The sequence below is a fragment of the Scyliorhinus torazame genome, chromosome 10 (assembly GCF_047496885.1).
Source record: "Scyliorhinus torazame isolate Kashiwa2021f chromosome 10, sScyTor2.1, whole genome shotgun sequence".
Classification (NCBI taxonomy): domain Eukaryota; kingdom Metazoa; phylum Chordata; class Chondrichthyes; order Carcharhiniformes; family Scyliorhinidae; genus Scyliorhinus; species Scyliorhinus torazame.
In genome coordinates this window covers 207,821,738-207,841,891 of record NC_092716.1, presented here as the reverse complement: position 1 = coordinate 207,841,891, position 20,154 = coordinate 207,821,738, and the positions used below count along the sequence as shown (strand labels likewise).

Here is a 20,154-nt window from a genome sequence, read left to right as displayed (position 1 = left end):
GCCGAGGACCAAAAATGAAGCAGAGTCTCGTTTAATAGCAGAGTCATTCTCGGCGCTGCAAGAACTGGAAAACATCCCACGAAATGCACCCAAAAAGGGACTTTGTTTAATTTTCATTAAATCGCGCCCATTCTTTCGTGCATGAGCTGGGACAGGAATTATTCCTCCTGACAGGACAGCACAGTAATCCTATTCTCCCCTGATATCCACAAGTTTGAGAAGTGGGCATACGAATGGCAGGTGCAGTATAACATGGATCAATATGAAGTTTTCCACCTCGGATGGAGAAACAGAATGGCAGAATGTTATTTAACTATGATAATTTGACATTCAGTGCCAGAGGGTAGCAGTCCTTGCACAACATGTGGCTGATTCGGAGCAGTGATTCTCTTCATTGTGCACCGAAAAGGAAAGAGGCTTCTGGACCAGTTGTAGCAGAGGGCGGTCACTCCACATCATGATAGGCATGCAAGGAGGAGTGTAGGTATAGCAGGAAAGTGCATCACCATTAATCAAAAGGAAAAAAGACAGCAGGTCCAGGAAGCCCAGGACTCCTTGGCGAGTCGAACAGGTATGAAATTTGAGATGTCCATGAAGTGAGCAACAGAACTGAGTCAGGGGTAGATGACGCGAGGGAAAACCACAGTACCCTGGTTTCCGAGGCCACTCTGTGGAAAGAGAGGGGTGCTGGTAGGCAGATTAGAACGGTAGTAGTAGTGGATGACTCAATAGTTCGAGGGGTAGACAGTATAGTTTGCAGCAGAAATCATGAGTCCTGTATGGTCTGTTGCCTCCCGGATGCAAGGGTCTGGGACATAACAGATCAGCTGGACAAACGTCTGGAAAGGTCGGCCGAACAACCACAGGTTGTGGTTCATGTTGGAACCAACAACATAGGGAAGGGCAGCATGCAGGTCTTGCAGAATCTGTTGCAGAAATTAGGGAGTAGGTTGAAATGTATGGGGCGGGATTGGGTCGGAGAATCACGGGGGGGTGGGGGGTGGGGGGGGGGGGCTGAGCACCTTCAGAGGGACATTGCCATGATGGCCAAATGGGCAGACACCTGGCAGATGAATTTCAATTCAGAGAAATGTGAGATAATGCATTTTGGGAGACGAAACATGGGGAGACAATAAAGGCTCAATGGTACAACTTTGAGGGGAGCACAGGACCTCGGGGTTCAAGTGCATATTTTTCTGAAGGTGACCAGGTGAGTTGAAACAGTTGTGAAGAAGACTTATCTGGTCCTTGGGTTTATGAATAGAGGAATAGAGTACAAAAGCAAGGAAGTGATGCTACACCCCTACAAATCATTGGTCACACCACATTTGGAGTATTGTGCTCAGTTCTGGGCAATTTAATTCTTGAAGGATGTTAAAGGCCTAGAGCGAATGCAGAGGAGATTTACAAGAACAATACGAGGAATTTTAGATACAATGAAGATTAGAGAAATTGAGCTTGTTCTCCTTCAGAGCAGAGAAGATTAAGAGATGACGTTATTGAGGTGTTCAAAATTATGAACAGTTTTTACAGGGTAAACCACAGTTGGTAAGTCAGTGACTAGGGGGGTCACAATTTCAAGATGGTGAGCAAGAGAGCTAGGAGTGAAAATGGTGAACCTGTAGAATTCACTACCACAGAAAGTAGTTGAGGCCAAAATGTTGAGTAATTTCAAGAAGGAAGTAGACATTGCTCTTAGGGCCAAATGAATCAAGGGATATGGGGGGGAAAGGCGAGCTCAGGGAATTGAGCTTGATGATCAGCCATGATCATAATGAATGGTAGAGCCGGCTCGAAGGGCCAAATGGCCTTCCCCTGCTTCTATTTCCTATGTATGTTTCAATGTATGTTTCTAAATGTTGATGTACAAAGGGACCTAGTTGTCCTAGTGCACCAGTCACTGAAAGCAGGCATTAGGTACAGCAAGCAGTTAGGAAGGCAAATGATATGTTGGAGATCATTGCAGGATAGCCTGACATATTAGTCTTCATCACAGGTGTAAATGATTCTTGACATTATACTTTAAAAATAGGTGCCTTTAAGTGCTTTTACTTTAGCAGGTTGTGACTAGCTTCAAATATTCAGATGATCCCACAGTTGGCTAAACTGGCTCATCTTGGGCGTCATTCTCCGACCCCCCGCCGGGTCGGAGAATGGCCGTTGGCCGCCGTGAATCCCGCCCCCGCCGAAGTCTCTGGTACCGGAGATTGGGCGGGGGCGGGAATCGGGCCGCGCCGGTTGGCGGGACCCCCCCCGCTCAATTCTCCGGCCGGGATGGGCCAAAGTCCCGCCCAGAAATTGCCTGTCCCGCCAGCGTAAACCAAAGCTGGTATTTACCGGCGGGACCAGGCGGCGTGGGCGGGCTCCGGGGTCCTGGGGGGGGCGCGGGGCGATCTGACCCCGAGGGTGCCCCCACGGTGGCCTGGCCCGCGATCGGGGCCCACCGATCCGCGGGCGGGCCTGTGCCGTGGGGGCACTCTTTCCCTTCCGCCACGGTCTCCACCATGGCGGAGGCAGACGAGACTCGCCCCACTGCGCATGCGCGGCAAACTGTCGACGGCCACTGACGCTCCTGCGCATGCGCCGCATTTCCGCGCCAGCTAGCGGGGCAACAAACGCCATTTCCGCCAGCTGGCGGGGCGGAAATCCCTCCGGCGCCGCCCTAGCCCCTCAATGTTGGGGCTCGGCCCCCAAAGAGCGGAGCATTCCGCACCTTTGGGACGGCGCGATGCCCGTTTGATTGGCGCCGTTTTGGGCGCCAGTCGGCGGACATCGCGCCGTTGGGGGAGAATTTCGCCCCATGTCTTATTCTCCAGGCAGCAGAGGTTCACTGCTTTGTTGGTTATGCACCACCACCAGATTCAATGGTTTCATCATTCGCAACACCACTCGTGAAACAGCGCCAGGAGGCCGCACAGTGGCAGCAATGTTAAAGGGCCTTATAACTTATAATCCGTTCTCTGCCCTTTCAGTAACCAGGCCAGTTAGCTGCACAATGACCAACAAATGTTTCAGTTTTCTTTTAGAAAATTCAATTAGAAAGTCATTCGGTTTGTAAGGGCCATTATTCATTAGAATCATATTAACGTGGAGATGTTTCCTTTGTCATAACTTGCCTGGTAGTGTCAATGGGAAATCTCGACTGTGTGAGCTGTAAACCTTTAATTTAAGGAAAGAAAAGGCCACGGTGGAGTGCTGCAATTCAACTTCAGTACATATGATAATAAGGGGACCTCAATCACAGCAGAGGTCCTTATCTACCTCCGCCAGGCTTTAGTTTACTGAAACATGTGAACGAGATAGACTGGCGGTTGTAAATATTAAGTGCAGCCACAACATAATGTTGCAATGAATTAACACAGACTTCAGTGACTATTACCTTCTGTACTATGTAGGTGTATCCAGCATCAAGTGGGAGGCACTTCAAACTGTAATATGAATAGGGGGCCATATGACTTCAGATGCTCAGAACATCAGATGACAGATTTTCCACCATTTTTCCACCGATTTCCTGGTATATCCAAGATAGCCAATTAAGGAAAGTTGGGCAGGAAAGCTGACGCCAGAACACCGTCCCACAAAAGCTACTTGAACTATTTCCTCTTGCCTACTAAAGGACATCAGCATTGTCCGCTGCATCCTCACAGCGCCTCTAGCGATGGCTGGTCAGGTTCTGCTTTATTTCTCTCCTCTATGTTTCAGTAAACTAAAGCCTGGGGGAGGTAGATAAGGACCTCTGCCGTCATTCACAATGCTTTTAGCAGGCAATAGAGTGTGAATTTCAATGTAAACAATCCAATTCAAAGCATTTAGCCTCCTAACTATACACACTGCTTTCAATACTTCAAAATGCAATGAAGTTGACTGTGTAAAAACCACTTCAAAGGTCTCTGCCATTTCAAAGCCATAACTTTACCTTCATCTGACAGATCTTTAAACTTGGCACACTGACGAAATTTTGAAGGCTTTCGGGGTACAGATGGGATCACTTTCACTTTGTTATGAGAAACTTTATTTCTTACATACTGACTTACTGCTAAAGGGTTTAGGGGTGCAGATGAGAACAATTTCACTTTATTATGGGAAATCTTTAACTTTTACATGCTGAGTGACTGTTTAATGGTTTGAAAGGTTGCAGATGGGGAGTGCAACAAAAGGAGCCCCATAGGAAGACTCCCGGCCTGAATCATACCAGCCCAGCACAAGCCATCCTGACCCCTATATCCCAAGAAGGACCTCTTCGGCACCCTGACAGCTATTATTGGGATGGTACTTACCATCTGCCAACCTCAGACTGCAAAGTGCCAGATTGGCACTGCCAAGGGGTGAGGCCTGAAGGTAGGGTATGGTGGGGGAATGGGTGGGAGGGTGATGAGGGTAATGAATGGGGACCCTAGGGGGGCTGCAGCGGGGCTCTGAGGGGTGCGGCTGGCAGCAACTAATGGAAATCAGAACACCCTTTAAAAATGGTGCGCCGGGGCAGCACAGTGGCACAATGGTTAGCACTGCTGCCCCACGGTGCTGAGGACCCGGCTTCGATCCCGGTTCCGCATCACTGTGCGTGTGGAGTTTGCACATTCTCCCCGTGTCGGCGTGGGTCTCACCCCCACAACACCAAAAGATGTGCAGTGTAGGTGAATTGGCCACGCTGAACTGCCCCTTAATTGGAAAAAAAGAATTGGATACTCTACATATATTTTAAAAATGATGCTTCGATCTCAGAGGTGCGGGACCTGGTATAGAGATTAGGTCCCAATCCTCTCAGCTGCAGCGCAGATCCAAGCATGCCATTGAATGACACAGAAAACCCGATTTTCTAAAAAATATTTTCAAGGAGCACCAGGCGGGGACCAGTCCCGATTCTCCGCAGGCAGGAGCACTTAAGACTCCGGAATGGAGAATCACGGGCTTTTATATTTAAATTCTAGCTCGACGTTTGTGTTCGAGAACTTCCTGCCTTAAGAATTCCCTGAGTACGTCAAAACGGAAACATTTATTAATGTTTCCACTCAAGGCCCAACACATTCACTATACATATTTCAACTCACAAAAAGGCAAACTCAACATCACTTGAACATTGAATGGTTGGGAACTTGATGTTAAGTCAGTGCTTCTGTTACACATGCCATCTAGGGTCCCTCATCGCCCATTTATAATTATAAACAGATGGTAAGGATAATCAGAAAGCTCTTCTAGCCTCAGCTGTGCCGTTGAAATAGGGAGGCACATGCAGTTTGAGCAGTGTTTCTCTATTGGAACTAAAGCAATCCCCTCAGGCTGTTCTCTCATGTCGCTTTATGGTATGCTGCGGAACAGTCTCAGTGGAGGTCACCCACGTACTGATCCATCATCCCAGCCACAGAATAATATATGATTTAAAGACAATGGCCAAAATAAGTTTACAAATATTTCAGGAGAACTCAAAAATAATCAAAAGTTGCTTCATCTGGACTTTAAAAAAAATATATAACACTCAATTTGTTATACATTAAAAATTTACATCACAGGGAATTGCAAATTCTTCTAAAGTTAAAGTCAATTGTCCATTTTTCTATTTCATCACCACTTGAAATTGTGCTGCTTAGACAATGATGTAAGAACATTCTCCCATCTGATAAGAAATAATTTACCTGTGCCCACTGTTCCTGGGAACTTAGTGAACCCTGAACACAAAAAGGAGATTCAGTATATGTTTCATTGGAGAGGGGATGTTACCCAAACGGCCTTTACTCCATTGGGATTTCCTGTTCTGATTGTCCATGCCCAATGAGGTTTCAGCCATGAAAGATCAGGAACACTAATACCATACATTTTAATATCATTAGCGGGCTTCCTCGCTGATGCTGCTGGTGGGGTGGGCTCTTTGTCACCATGAGGGAAAAGCGGGCAGCAGAGCCAGCGGGCTGCACACCGCTTTTCCCGCCTGAATCGACAGGATCTTGAGCTGGATGGTGAGGGGAAATCTCGTTCTCCTTCGCCAATCACCTTGCTGAAAACTGTACGTATTTAGGTGCCAGGTGAGCACGGTATGAAGCTCGGCTATAGACACCTCCTCCCCATGTGCAGGAGACACTCACTGAATGGAGCCCAGTTTTAACTCTGCCAGTGAATAGGTTTTGACTGGGTTAAAATCTCACATTGACACAATCCAAAGAATGGCATTTAGGTACTGGATGGTACCCAGGTTCCTTGAACCTATACCCCAGCAAACAGCTGCATTTTTTAAAAAGGAGAGAAAAGAAACTGGGGAGAACAGTTTAGATTTTCTCCTTGTCCATACTACAAGGAAGATATTTTCATTAAAAGGCATTGCTTCTTTTACCACAGTGATCTTCTCTGGTTAATTACCTTCTCAAATATTACAATGTGAAACATCACAGCATACTACAACCAGGGATTTTATTCAAAGGTTTGGCACCCGGACCTAGAAAACCGTACAGAATTTACACCTAAAGAATTTGTTCGTAAAGCTTGAAAAAAAGGAGCTGCAAAAATGTTGGATAGTATATCCTCAGAGTTTTTTGCTAGAAATATTCCACAGAAACCTCAGTGAATAGAAAGGAATGCATTCTCAGCTCCAGGGTAACCAGCTCCCTGCTATTAAATTTGTCACACATGCCAAACTTGCTACTTTTCAACACGCCTTGCAGCTTGTTAAGAGATGTCAGGAAAATTACCTTTTGGGACAGCCGAGGCACAGGATGATAAAAAAAAATAGGCACAGAAGATACAGAAGGAAAGAAATAGAGCCAGAGGCTACCGAGAGGCAACGCAAATCCAAGGTTTGGAGAAAGCCTGAGGAAGAGAAGGAAAAGAACGAATAGGCACAGAATGAAAAACAACGCCTACTCAAAGATTTACGACCTTAACTATAGTGAGGAAAATCTTAGAATTGCCTTCTTTCGCCAAGGAATGAAAGATCTCAAAGTTCTTTGAGGGGTGCACTGACTGCTACTTTGTCATCAAATGTCCAGTAACGCCGCGCAAGTTGTAATGAGGTGAATGGTCAATTAGTTAAGCTTTTTCATAGCATGTGTTAATGGAGAAATACTGGTTGAATGGGAAGAACCTTGGTTAGCACCTCCAACAGTTGTGGAAAGACAGCACTCTCTCTGTAATACAGAAGCGACAGCCTGAATTGAGAAGTCAAGCCTTGGTCTGCAGCTTGAACCTACAAACCTTTCAACTCAGTGTCAAGACCCTCCCATACACAAGCTCAAACTACAAACTATATTTGTTTGCTTCGGTGCAATTGACATTCTACTCAAAAACCTTAATAGCATCAATAAATAATAACACCCTAACACAGGATGGAAATCAGCGCAAAACCAATTAACCTATTGAAAAGAACATCCATTCAATGCTTGGTTTAGCTTTTGTGGATTGTCAGAAACCTTGCTTAGCAATTAGGCAGCAGAACTATAAAGTGGCCTTGGAATACTTTTGATGGAAAAACTGCACCGGGTGGTAGTTTATATTATGCTGTATTTTATATTAATCTATTCACTGCTCAGTAAAATTTCAGCCTCTCACCCGCTTGAGTTTCCATCGCATCTAAAAAGAAAAGAAAATGGCTACAAACTGGATTGGATAAAAGTATGTGAAAAGAAGACAGCTTACCATTTATCTGATAGAGCATCTGCATCTAAATTGTTAACCCATTTTATGGATGCAGCTGGGTTCTGTATTTGAAGGGTTTCTGTTTTTACATTCATTATATATTCTATAATATAATCCTTTGACTCGGATACTACACAGGCATCTGTTTTTTTGGCTTTTAAGTACATACTCCATTATCTCTATCATTTACATTGTGACCCTTGAGACAACCCCTGTGGACTTTTTAGTTGCTTTAGCTGCTATTTAGATGTACTTAGGAAAACAAATGTTGTACTAAATCACAAGATTTGTCAAAAATAATCTTAGAGTTCTGTAGTTAGTCTTAAGTCATCAGATAGCCCAACTGGGTCCAAACTAACCACACTTATATATTGATACATTTGGCACAGTACAAAGATCATGCCTATTTAATTCAGTAGCACATTATGGCAAAACTGATTTTATTTTTAGTTCACTGACTGCCTGGAAAGATGCAAAAGTTCAATTTTTTGCCCTCCGTGTTTTCTACTCTTCCCCTGGAATTGCCATTCCTGGCTGAGGCATGACTCTACAAGTGCAGGACATTCTCTGCCACCGCTCACTCCACTCATGTGGCCCTGCTTAATGTGTGAGGCAGGACTCTGAATGTTAACACATACATCGACTGTGGAGGCCAGCCGACATCCACAAGAATACATTCCAGCAGGAGCCATCCGAGTCTAATTGCACTGCCAATGCTCTGTCTGGAAAGTGACCCAGGGATGCTTATAATTCCTTTTCTAATTAAAAACAATATTCATCCCCTCCATTCTTAATACACCAAAAACTCCAACAGTACACCAATTTGTTGGACATTTGTGGCTTAATAGCCTAGATTCCCACATCAGCATTATTTTAATGCTTGTGTTATCTAGTTTAAAATAAATAGGCTAGCGACAGCATTTAAATAATGCCAATTAGAAAATACAGGCTTATTAAAGGCAGAAAGCCCTTCACACTACCTTTTAAATTAATTCTACACTCCTAAGAGCAGCACGGTGGCAGTGGTTAGCATTGCTGCCTACGGCGCTGAGGACCCGAGTTTGAATCCCAGCCCTGGGTCGCTGTCCGTGTGGAGTTTGCACATTCTCCCCGTGTCTGCGTGGGTTTCACCCCCACAACCCAAAGATGTGGAGGATAGGTGGATTGGCCATGCTAAATTGCCCCTTAATTGGAAAAAATAATTGGGTACTCTAAATTTATAAAAAAATACTACACTCCTTTATGCTTCACCTGATGCTGGTGTCTATGTATTTACATTGTGGACCTTGTGTTGCCCTATTATGTATTTTATTTTATCTTCATGTACTAAATGATCTGTTTGAGCTGCTCGTAGAAAAATACTTTTCACTGTACCTCACTATCTATGACAATAAACAAATCCATTCAGTTTTGTCATATTTATGATCACTCTGAGAGGACAGAAACAAAATCAAATTTATTTTGTGTTGCTTGAGGTAAGATTCCTGCGGTGCAATTTGTTCCCACCCATTTAAGATCCATTTTTGTTGTGCGCAATGAGCTCAAAGCATGACAAAAGTGCAGTACAGAATGGGAATTGTCCCCTTCCAAAACATTATCTTGTGAATGACGTTTGCCATTGCAATGGAAAGTCAGAGAGTGTAGATAGATATGTTTCCTTACTGTTGGTTTGGAGGGGCTGGTCTTGGGACTGGGTTCTGGGTTCTTGCACACCCACTGATTGATAAGATCAAAAACACCCACTTTCAGTCCATCAGTCTCCTGGATTTTAAAAAAAAGATGAGATTAGTGGGCAGAGGGAAGAAAAAAAAAGATGAAACACGTTCATTATCGAAACAGTCTTTTTTTCCAAGTACTGAACAAATGATTCACAAGGGCCATTTTAACATCTTAGTGAGCAGGAGTCTAGATTAGCCAATTGCACAGCATTTCCAACAATCATTTTTTAATTGTCAATTACTCTTTGGTTAACATACATTCACAACACATACTTAGATTATTTGCAGGCCAGCCTTGCTTTTCCATTGTTTTGTAGCCAAGCATTTGCTAAAACCTAGCAAAAAGCTCATCAGAATCGTCAGAATCAGAAAGAATAATGTGACGCCTTCCAAACAGATCAATCCCACCTGACAAAAGCAGCATGCACTGGGTATGTACTGAAACAGAAAACTGATAAAACTGCCGAAGGTACATCCCAAGAACATTTGTTCTCTTGTAAATTAATACGGTCGCAATTTGGAACGAATGGGCTGTTTACAGAGAATCAGGTGGTTTTGAAGAGGAAATCCCATATTAATTTGATGGAAATGCATTTCTATTTTTGGAGTGACAGGAATTTGCATTGGCTCAATGCAGAGGAAAGGTCCCCCGATAACTCAGAGGCATGTGGAAAAATGAATTCTATGTAGCAGAGTGACCAAAACTTGGTTAAAGAGGTATATTTCAGAGGAAGTCTGAAAGAAGAGGGACATAGAGGCAGAAGGAGTTAGAGTGGGAATTGCAGGGAGTGGAATCTCCATCGTTCAAGGCACGACCAGCAATGATGGGGCAGAGGTACGGTAAGATATGAAGAGGCTGATATTAGACAAGTAGGAGGTTGGGGGAGTGGGGAAGTGCTCATTTATATTGCTATCTGAGGTTATGGTAACAGAAAGGCCTGAGCCATTAATGAATTTTAACAGGAGGAAAATAACTTGAAATTTGAGGATCAGGGGCGGGATTCTCCGCAATTGACGCGATGTCCGCCGACTGGCGCCAAAAACGGCGCGAATCAGTCCGGCATCACGCCGCCCCAAATGTGCGGAATTCTCCGCATCTTCAGGGGCCGAGCCCTCACCTTGAGGGGCTGGGCCTGCGCCGGACTGATTTCCGCCCCGCCAGCTAGCGGGAAAGGCCTTTGGTGCCCCACCAGCTGGCGCGGAAATGACTTTGCCATGCGGTGCATGCGCGGGAGCGTCAGCGGCCGCTCATGGCATCCCCACGCATGCGCAGTGGAGGGGGTCTCTTCCGCCTCCGCCGTAGTGGAGACCATGGCAAAGGCGGAAGGAAAAGAGTGCCCCCACGGCACAGGCCCGCCCGCGGGCCAGGCCACCGTGGGGGCACCCCCGGGGCCAGATCGCCCCGCACCTCCCCAGAATCCCAGAGCCCGCCCGCGCCACCTTGTCCCGCCGGTAAGAGAGGTGGTTTGATTCTCGCCGGCGGGACAGGCATTCCAGCAGCGGGACTTCGGCCCATCGAGGGCGCGATTCCCACCCCCGCCGAATATCCGGTGCCGGAGAATCCGGCAGGGGCAGGATTCACGCCAGCCCCCGGCGATTCTCCGACCCGGCGGGGGTCGGAGAATCCCGTCCCAGGTGTGTAAGGGCACTTCCAGTTAATTCCCTTATTTCCCATTTCTTTTATTTTTGTCGTTATCATTTTTGGTCCCTGGGTCTTTAAGGACATATACATTTAAATCCATCAGGGGAAGTGAGGAACTCAAAAGTTGCAAAATAGTACACTGTGCTATGAAAATTTAGATTTTGAACAGAAGAACTCAGACTTTATGGCACCCAAGAGAGTGGAGGGATTTGGTTATTTGGTTGGCTGGTGGCCAATGGATTGGCCAATGACCCCAGTTTGCCCGGCCAGAGGCAGTGATTGGGTTCTGCCAGGTGGGAAGTTTTCAGAGAGCTCAGAAGAAAGCTCCTGGATGTTGAGAGGAGAGGTTCTGTGTTGCTCTTGCACAAACGTTTCCCGACTGCTGTTTCTGAGTTGGCAGAGAAGTATCGGGACACAGATGATGCTACAGTGAAAACCATTACAGACTGAAAGCAAAGACTTCATCCAACTGGAGACCTAAACTGAAAGAATCTAACTGGAAGACATCCATCTGAAACAGAGACTTTTATCCTTTTCCTTTTGGTATTATTTTTACATCCCTCCTTTCCCTTTGTGTTTGTCAGTTTTATGTGTGTGTGTAGAGGATGGCGTGAGTTAAGGGTAGGGGGGGGGGTAGAAATTAGATAATTATTAAACAGTTGTATTTGCTGCCTATTTAATTATCGTTATTGTTATTAATAAAAGTTAATTGTGCTTAAATTTACAAACCTGGTAGCTGTAGTTATTGGGCAGCCAAATACAGAAGAGTTGGGGTATTTTTAAAATGAAAAAGTTAATTTCAATTGTGTTGCGACTTCGGGTCAGGTGGGGCTGCAATGGCCACGCACTAGCCCAGGGTGTCATAACAGGGGGGGGCAAATATTGATTCGGAAGGATGGAGTAAACAGGACATGGTTCACAATAAAATCTGGCCTTTGTGATGGAAAGGATATGGCATTGGAAGTGGAGCTCGAAGTCGAATAGGGTAATGCACTATCCTGAATGAAATATATCCTCATGCCTTTTGTGAACACAATAATAGAACAGGTTAGCAAAACCAGCATGAGGCAAAACCCAGAGACTAAATCGAGGAAGGCATTTACATAGAAAAGCCAGTGTTTATGCTCCACTCGAGCCTCCTCCCTTTTTTTCTCATCTAAATCACCATTACCACCTATTCATTTCCCCCTCATATGCTTGCCTAGCTACCCCATTCTGTTATTACTCATCAGATTTGATCAATTATGTTGGGCAAGGAGGCACTCCTGGTCCAATTCAAGCGTATTTTCATGATTGACACAAATAGTTCTGAAGACCATTTCACTTTTTAAAGTACGCGATTTATCGCATTGCTTAATACACTGGTATAATGCATCAAATTAAATAAATGACAATCCCAAGATTCCCCTTGAAGGACCACTTTTTGTCTGCGCTACACAGTCAATATTTGGCTGAAGGTTTCAACTCCCTCAACTTTTCCTAAGTTTGGAAAATCAATGCTTGCAGAGCTACAACACATAGCACACAGAGCTAACTTACGGTAAATAACCGTATGTATATTTTTAAGGAGCCACTTCCCAAGTTTAAGAGAGCTAAAAATTAGTTATTGGTTGGCTTGGGAATAGATGTAATAAATCAGTGTATTTAATTCCCCCTTCTTCTAATAAGGAAATTAATTTTTAAAATTTGAATATTGATCTCCACTGATTTGATTTGATTTATTATTGTCACATGTATTAGTATACAGTGAAAAGTATTGTTTCTTGCAGGCTGTACAAACAATGCATACTGTACATAGGGAAGGAAGGAGAGACTGCAGAATATAATGTTACAGTTATAGCAAGGTGTAGAGAAAAGATCAACTTAATACGAGGTAGGTCCATTCAAAAGTCTGATGGCAGTAAGGAAGAAGCTATTCTTGAGTCGGTTGGTATGTGACCTCAAACTTTGGTATCGTTTTCCTATCGGAAGAATGTGGAAGAGAGTATGTCTGGGGTGTGTGGGGTCCTTACTTATGCTGGCTGCCTTTCTGAGGCAGCGGGAATTATAGATAGAGTCAATGGATGGGAGGCTGGTTTGCGTGATGGACTGGGCTACATTCACAACCTTTTGTAGTTTCCTGCGGTCTTGGGCAGAGCAGGCTCCATACCAAGCTGTGATACAACTAGAGAGAATGCTTTCTATGGTGCATCTGTAGAAGTTGGTGAGGGTTGTAGCTGACATGCCAAATTTCCTTAGTCTTCTGAGAAAGTAGAGTCGTTGGTGGGCTTTCTTAACTATAGTGTCGGCATGGGGGGACCAGGACAGGCTGTTGGTGATCTGTACACCTAAAAACTTGAAGCTCTCACCCCTTTATACTTCGTTCCCATTGATGTAGACAGGGGCATGTTCTCCACTACGCTTCCTGAAGTCGATGCCAATCTCCTTCGTTTTGTTGACATTGAGGGAGAGATTTTTGTCGCCGCACCAGTTCACCAGATTCTCTATCTCATTCCTGTACTCTGCCTCGTCGTTGTTTGAAATCTATTCCCTATGTAGCAACAGATTGGCTTGTCCCATTCACAGCAACCTCCTCGGAGGTATTTTGAAATAAAGGTCTTTTGTCGTATTGGCTATGATACGGAGTAAAGATGTAGGATATGAGAAGTCACGAAGGCCTGGATTTTCAAAATTAAGCTGGAAGACCTTGCTGCGTCTAACAGGAGAAGTTGGGTTTCCAGTTCACCCAACTACATTGGCCAAACTAAGTTGATCAGTGAGCACTTGCAGATGATGGTCCAAGTTGGTGCAGAAGTGACAAAAATAGTCTCTTACCTTAAATGGTGACCCTTTGGTAACTGAGTTACCTGCGACATCACCTGCCTCCCATAAACTCTTCTTAGTGGCAACATCTTCTGGTAGGTTTGGCATGTCCAGTGATGCATGTCTGAGTGACTTTGTAGTGTTCTGTGTGCAAGAGAGTAAGAGAGAGTGAAATACTATTAAATGAAGAGGAATTAGCAATTATCTGAAGTAACTCCAAAGAATGAATACACCACCCCAACTTAATGTGAGAGGCAGTTCTACTGATGCTCACGTCTAGGTTCATATGGCATGGAAGAGATTTACTGAGCAACCCGCCGCGTGTTTCATGGTGGCCTTTGGCGTGTAGCAGGATCTTCTGATTCTGCCGTTGTCAACGGGGTTTCCCATTGAAGGACCTCCTCGCTGCTGGGAAAGCCACGGCGGCAGGTGTGCCATCGGCAGAACCGGAAGATCCCGTCGGCATGAATGGCTAGAAAGTTCCGACCTCTTGGGTAAAATACTAGGTGATGGGCATCATTATAATGTACACCAGCGAAGGCGAAGGAGAGGGAAGAAATTTGGCAGAGAAATGAGAACATATATAATGTTGGAAGTTCCGGTTTTGAAAGGAAATTGAAAGCAATTCAGAAACAATCTTTCAATTTTCCATGAGGAAGTTATGCAATAAATTACTTTGCATTCTATGTTCACAGGATCATAGAATTATAGAATTTACAGTGCAGAAGGAGGCCATTCGGCCCATCGAGTCTGAATCGGCCCTTGGAAAGAGCACCCTACTGAAGCCCACACCTCCACCCTATTCCCGTAACCCAGTAACCCTAGCTAACCGTTTTGGACACTAAGGGCAATTTAGCATGGCCAATCCACCTAACCTGCACATCTTTGGACTGTGGGAGGAAACCGGAGCACCCGGAGGAAACCCTTGCAGCAATAAATCCACTTCAAAGGTGATTCACCAGCTATAAAGCTATTGGGTTGTGTTGAGGTCATGAAAGATTTGAAAATTATCATCTGCCCTTTTCTTTTTTTTTTTATAAATGTTTTTATTCTCCATTTTCACATTTCCCTTCAAAATTTACACTCCACCCACAGACAGTAAACGGTAACAAATACAAAATCAATCCCCTTAACAATACCAACGATCCCATCCTCCCACCACCCCAAACAACGGCCCACCTGTCAATATATGCATCCAATAAAACAAACCCTCCCACGGTGGCAACAAAAAAACAAAGGAGAAAAAGAAAAAGGGAGTCCGAGACCACCCATGGTCACCATTGACCTATAGAGTCCACTCCCCCTCTCCCCCTACACTCAATGCCCTCCAACCTCTGAAAGAGTACCGTACCTCCCGTCCACTGCCTCTTGTAAAACTCCTCCCCTCAACCTCGGTTCCTTCCCCGAACTTTCCACTCCGGCTAGACCACTCGGACCCTGTTCTGCCAGGCTCCGATGGTCGCAGCCCCTCCCCCCACCTCACTCCCGTTCACTGGCCGGCTTAAACCAGCCAGCGTGGAGGCCCCCGCCCTGGTCCCTTTCCTACTTGCCCGGCCCTAGGAAAGCCCAGACGTCCCCTTTTAGCACACAAACCCCGCATATCCACCTACACCCCAAAGAGTCCTCATTTCGAGTGAAAGTCCCATCCCTTCCCTTGTCCAAATATGTACAACATTTGCTCCTTTAGCCCATACACCCGCACGCGGTGAAACAAAAAAGAAGAAAATACAGTCATGAGGTTACATCGGCACATGGCCATTTCTCAATTTCTCAGTTCTGCCACAGTCCTTCTGCCTTCGCAAACTCCTCCGCTGCTTCCGCCTTCTGCCCTTTTCTAATCACATCCATAGAATCCATACAATGCAGAAGGAGGTCATTCGGCCCATCAAGTCTGCACTGACCCTCAGAAAGAGCACCCTACCTTGCCCATGCCCCTGCACTATCCCCGTAACCCCAGTTAACTTCCACATTGTTGGACAGTAGGGGCAATTTAGCATGGCCAATCCACCTAACCTGCACATCTTTGAATCTTATTTTCCATGAATACATTTCCAATATTTAGCTGCTTACAATAATCAATGGTATTGGTATCACAGCAGTGTGAGGGTTTGAGGGGTTGGGGGAGTGTTTTGGCACAAGGCCAATGACAGGGCTGAATTCAAATCAGGGTCAATTAATAACACATTTAGTTAACAGAGGGAGGAAATCGCAATAATATCGGGAGAGATACAAATCCTTAAAAGCTAGAGTGTAAGCTGGGGCAAGATATTAGGCTGAATTCTCTGCTGCTTATCGCTGGTAGCAGAGTTCCCGATGCAGCGCAGAATCCCACGATCGGTGCCCTTGTGATATCTGGTCCCACGCTGGCGGCATCGAGGTTCGCGTCCCAAGCCAGTGGGAGTATGTAAATATGTCAAAATGACACATTTGTAGCCGATTAACGGTCTAGATACCGGACTCTCCATGCCTCCATGACTCTTCAACTCTCCAAGCCGGGATTTACGCAGGCGGGATCAGTATAAGTATTTGTTAATGAGGACCTGACATGGTGGACCTCATGGTGAGCCAAAGGGATACATATTTAAGGTAGGTGTCCTGAAGGTCCACTGGAGAACTCGTGTTCCCCCCTCCTAAAATGCAAATCTTTCCTGCTCCACCCCTCAGTCCCCCATCAACACAACTTATCAAACACCCCCCCATCAGATTACCCCCCCGATCAGATTCCCCCTATCAGACCTCCCATCAGAGCCCCCCATATCAGAGACCCCCCACCAGAGACCCCTCATATCAGAGACCCCTGCATATCAGAGACCCCTGCATATCAGAGACCCCTGCATATCAGAGACTCCCCCATTTCAGAGAACCCCCCCATATCAGAGAATCCCCTATATCGGAGAATCCCCCATATCGGAGAATCTCCCATATCAGAGCTCTGCCATTACAGAGAATCCACCCATAAAGAAGACCCCCATATCAGAGAGCCCCCCATAACAAAGGAACCCCCCCAGCAATAAGAGACCCCTCCATAATTGAGTACCCCTCAGTTACCCCTACCTGGAAGCTAAAGAGCCAGTCCAGGCAGAAAGTGAAAAAAAAATCACTGTTTTTTCATTCACCTGTCCTTTACACCTGCTGCCTCAGACATATGTCTAGAAAGTTGCAGCTGGAACTTCATAGAAAGCAAAAACCACATCACAAGGCTTTAAATTCCCTCAGATCTTTAGATCTGCAAGGCTTCTATTTACTTCAGAGAAATGGCTTTTAGTTGGCTGTAATTGACAGCTTCCAGGCAGCCAATGCCTGGATTGTTTGTTTTCATTTCCCTTCATGCTTGAATGTATCTCAAGTAGCTTGCTATGAAACTAACTGCAATGTTTCTAAACATTGAGGAGTTGAGTGCTTTCAATTCCTCTTTTTCTCAGCAGAAAGCACTAACCGCTTTTGATGCGGTCAGGAGCTGTCAATATTAGCTATGTGTTTAGTAACATTGTGCTGAGTTTCACAGCAGGGGTCGTCTGCTTTGGGATTCTCTGATGTAAGAGGTTTCTCTGATGGAGTGTTCTCTGATGGGCGTGTTCTCGGGGGGGGGGCTTCTCTAATAGGAGGGGTTCTCTGATATGGGGGAGTTCTCTGATATGGGGGGGTTCTCTGATATGGGGGGGTTCTCTGATATGGGGGGGATTCTCTGATATGGAGGGGTTTCTCTGATATGGGGGGGTCTCTGATATGGGGGGTCTCTGATATGGGGGGTTCTCTGATATGGGGGGGTTCTCTGATATGGGGGGGTTCTCTGATATGGGGGGGGGTTCTCTGATATGGGGGGGTTCTCTGATATGGGGGGGTTCTCTGATATGGGGGGGTTCTCTGATATGGGGGGGTTCCCTGATATGGGGGGTTCTCTGATATGGGGGGTTCTCTGATATGGGGGGGTCCCTGATATGGGGGGGTTCCCTGATATGGGGGGGGTTCCCTGATATGGGGGGGTTCCCTGATATGGGGGGGTTCCCTGACATGGGGGTGGTTCTCTGATATGGGGTAGGTTCTCTGATATGGGGAGGTTCTCTGATATGGGGGAGGTTCTCTGATATGGGGAGGTTCTCTGATATGGGGAGGTTCTCTGATATGGGGGAGGTTCTCTGATATGGGGTAGGTTCTCTGATATGGGGAGGTTCTCTGATATGCGGGAGGTTCTCTGATATGGGGGAGGTTCTCTGATATGGGGGAGGTTCTCTGATATGGGGGAGGTTCTCTGATATGGGGGAGGTTCTCTGATATGGGGGAGGTTCTCTGATATGGGGAGGTTCTCTGATATGCGGGAGGTTCTCTGATATGCGGGAGGTTCTCTGATATGGGGGAGGTTCTCTGATATGGGGGAGGTTCTCTGATATGGGGGACGTTCTCTGATATGGGGGAGGTTCTCTGATATGGGGGAGGTTCTCTGATATGGGGGAGTTTCTCTGATATGGGGGTTCTTTGATATGGGGGGAGGGTCTCTGGTGGGGGGACACAGGTCACCCTCATGAGTGTGTACAATGGGGGGTGGGTGACCCAACAATGCCTGTGGTGGGATGGAGGGGGGGAAAGAAGCCCCTATTAGTCAGCGGTGGGGGGAGGTAGAGTGGGGCTGGCTGTCAGACCTCGCCATCGGGCTGCCTGCTCAAAATGGTAGTCCTGCAGCATGGTTCGCTGTGGAATCGCTTGCGATTCCCATCATGCATAAATTTGCATGGTGGAGAGAGTGAATCGCTTCTGGGCACTGCCTCCAGTGCCAACGCGAACCAGAAGTGATTCTGCTCCAGGAAGAGGACACAATCTCCCAAACGGAGAATCCAGCCCATTGAATCTAACTGTGAGAAAACGGAATTAATGCATCAGTTGATTTACAATTATTAGCAATGGATGCATTTTAGGTGCTGAAGCCACAGCATTTCAAGTCGAGTCCATGGGCGCGATCTTCCCAAAAGGGAACAAAGTTCCCTAGCGAGGGCGATTAGCCGTGATTGTGAATGCTGGGAAACACATAGTTATTCAATGTGACTTGCTTTGAATAAGGGGCCTAAGCGGGGAATGCGAGGCCAAGGCCAAACATAACCCTGTTTTTTTACAATGGGGAGCTCTGCTCGCAGGAACTTCCCTTTATAGTGAGAGATCGGGCCGCCATTTTTAATTGGTGTCCCGATCTCCGAGGCACCAAAAAGAATCCCCGACCTCCCTCCCAGCCTGAACGCAACATGGGATGGGGAGGGTCGGGGAGCACCCCCCCAAACCCATGCGGGCAACCTTGGGCCGATCGCACACACACAAAAAATGCCAGCTTGACACATTGACAGTGCCAACCTGGTACCCTGGCAGGTGGCACTGCCAGAGTACCCAGGTGGCGCCAGCAATGCCATGCCACCCTGCCCAAAGGACATGTTGCTGGGGGTCTCTGATCCCCACGAGTGCCGTTCTGTCTGGTCCCCGTTTGTGGAGATCAGTACCAATCGACGCTTGCCCGAGGTCCCCAAGGCGAAGGCATTAAATCTCAAAGCCTCAGGTACCTCGGCTTACTGCCTCGCTCTAATATGCAGATTTACTAAAAGGTGATCCTGCCCAATCCCCTTACAATGTCTCGCGAGATTGCATTGAATCTTGCGATGGGTTGCGAGCCGGGTAGATCCCGGGAGCGGGGTCTCCCAGTTTTCAACGGCCACGCTGCGCTGCGGCGAGATACTTTTCTGGCACAGCATGGCCGGACGATCACTCGCCTTAAATCCAATGTCTCTAATTTGGTCAAGATTTGCTTGTACGAAGAAAATCATTTTTAAGCTCGTTCAATGAAACACTTTCCATTTCATGAGCAACACCAAACATTTCCAGATTAGGTATAGGTATCGAATGTTTGGACAGAGGGAAAAGTTGCCTGCAACATCAGCTAACTTGGTTAGTGTAAAATTAGGAGCAGTTCTCAAAATGTAACCCACATTTAACAGAAATAGATGAAGACCAGCCCAAGTTCATTTCATATAAAGTATGCTCTGCTAGAAGAGAGGAGACTTCTGTGATGGCAGTTTCCACTCTTTTACACAATCAGGCTCAGATCCTCTCAAACATCTGGGGTGAGATTCTCCGACCCCCCGCCGGGTCGGAGAATCACCGGGGGCTGGCGTGAATCCCGCCCCCGCCGGGTGCCGAATTCTCCGACACTGGATATTCGGCGGGGGCGGGAATCGCGCCGCGCCGGTTGGCGGGCGCCCCCCCCCGCGATTCTCCGGCCCGGATGGGCCGAAGTCCCGCCGCTAAAATGCCTGTCCGCCGGCATAAATTAAACCACCTACCTTACCGGCGGGATTAGGCGGCGCGGGCGGGCTCCAGGGTCCTGGGGGGGCGCGG

At 46.5% G+C, this 20,154-nt stretch overlaps 1 protein-coding gene across 4 annotated transcripts in view; it reads right to left on the bottom strand.

Annotated features, from left to right (window-relative positions):
• Positions 1 to 20,154, bottom strand: part of lsp1a (lymphocyte specific protein 1 a) — a 531,727-nt gene that overhangs the window by 45,729 nt on the left and 465,844 nt on the right. For all 4 annotated transcript variants that reach the window (XM_072466314.1, XM_072466316.1, XM_072466317.1 and 1 more), the window contains 2 exons: positions 13,795 to 13,926; positions 9,283 to 9,381 (listed from right to left, as the gene is read on the bottom strand). In XM_072466314.1, coding sequence (XP_072322415.1) covers positions 9,283 to 9,381; positions 13,795 to 13,926 — 231 coding nt within the window. The remainder of the gene's footprint in view (positions 1 to 9,282; positions 9,382 to 13,794; positions 13,927 to 20,154) is intronic.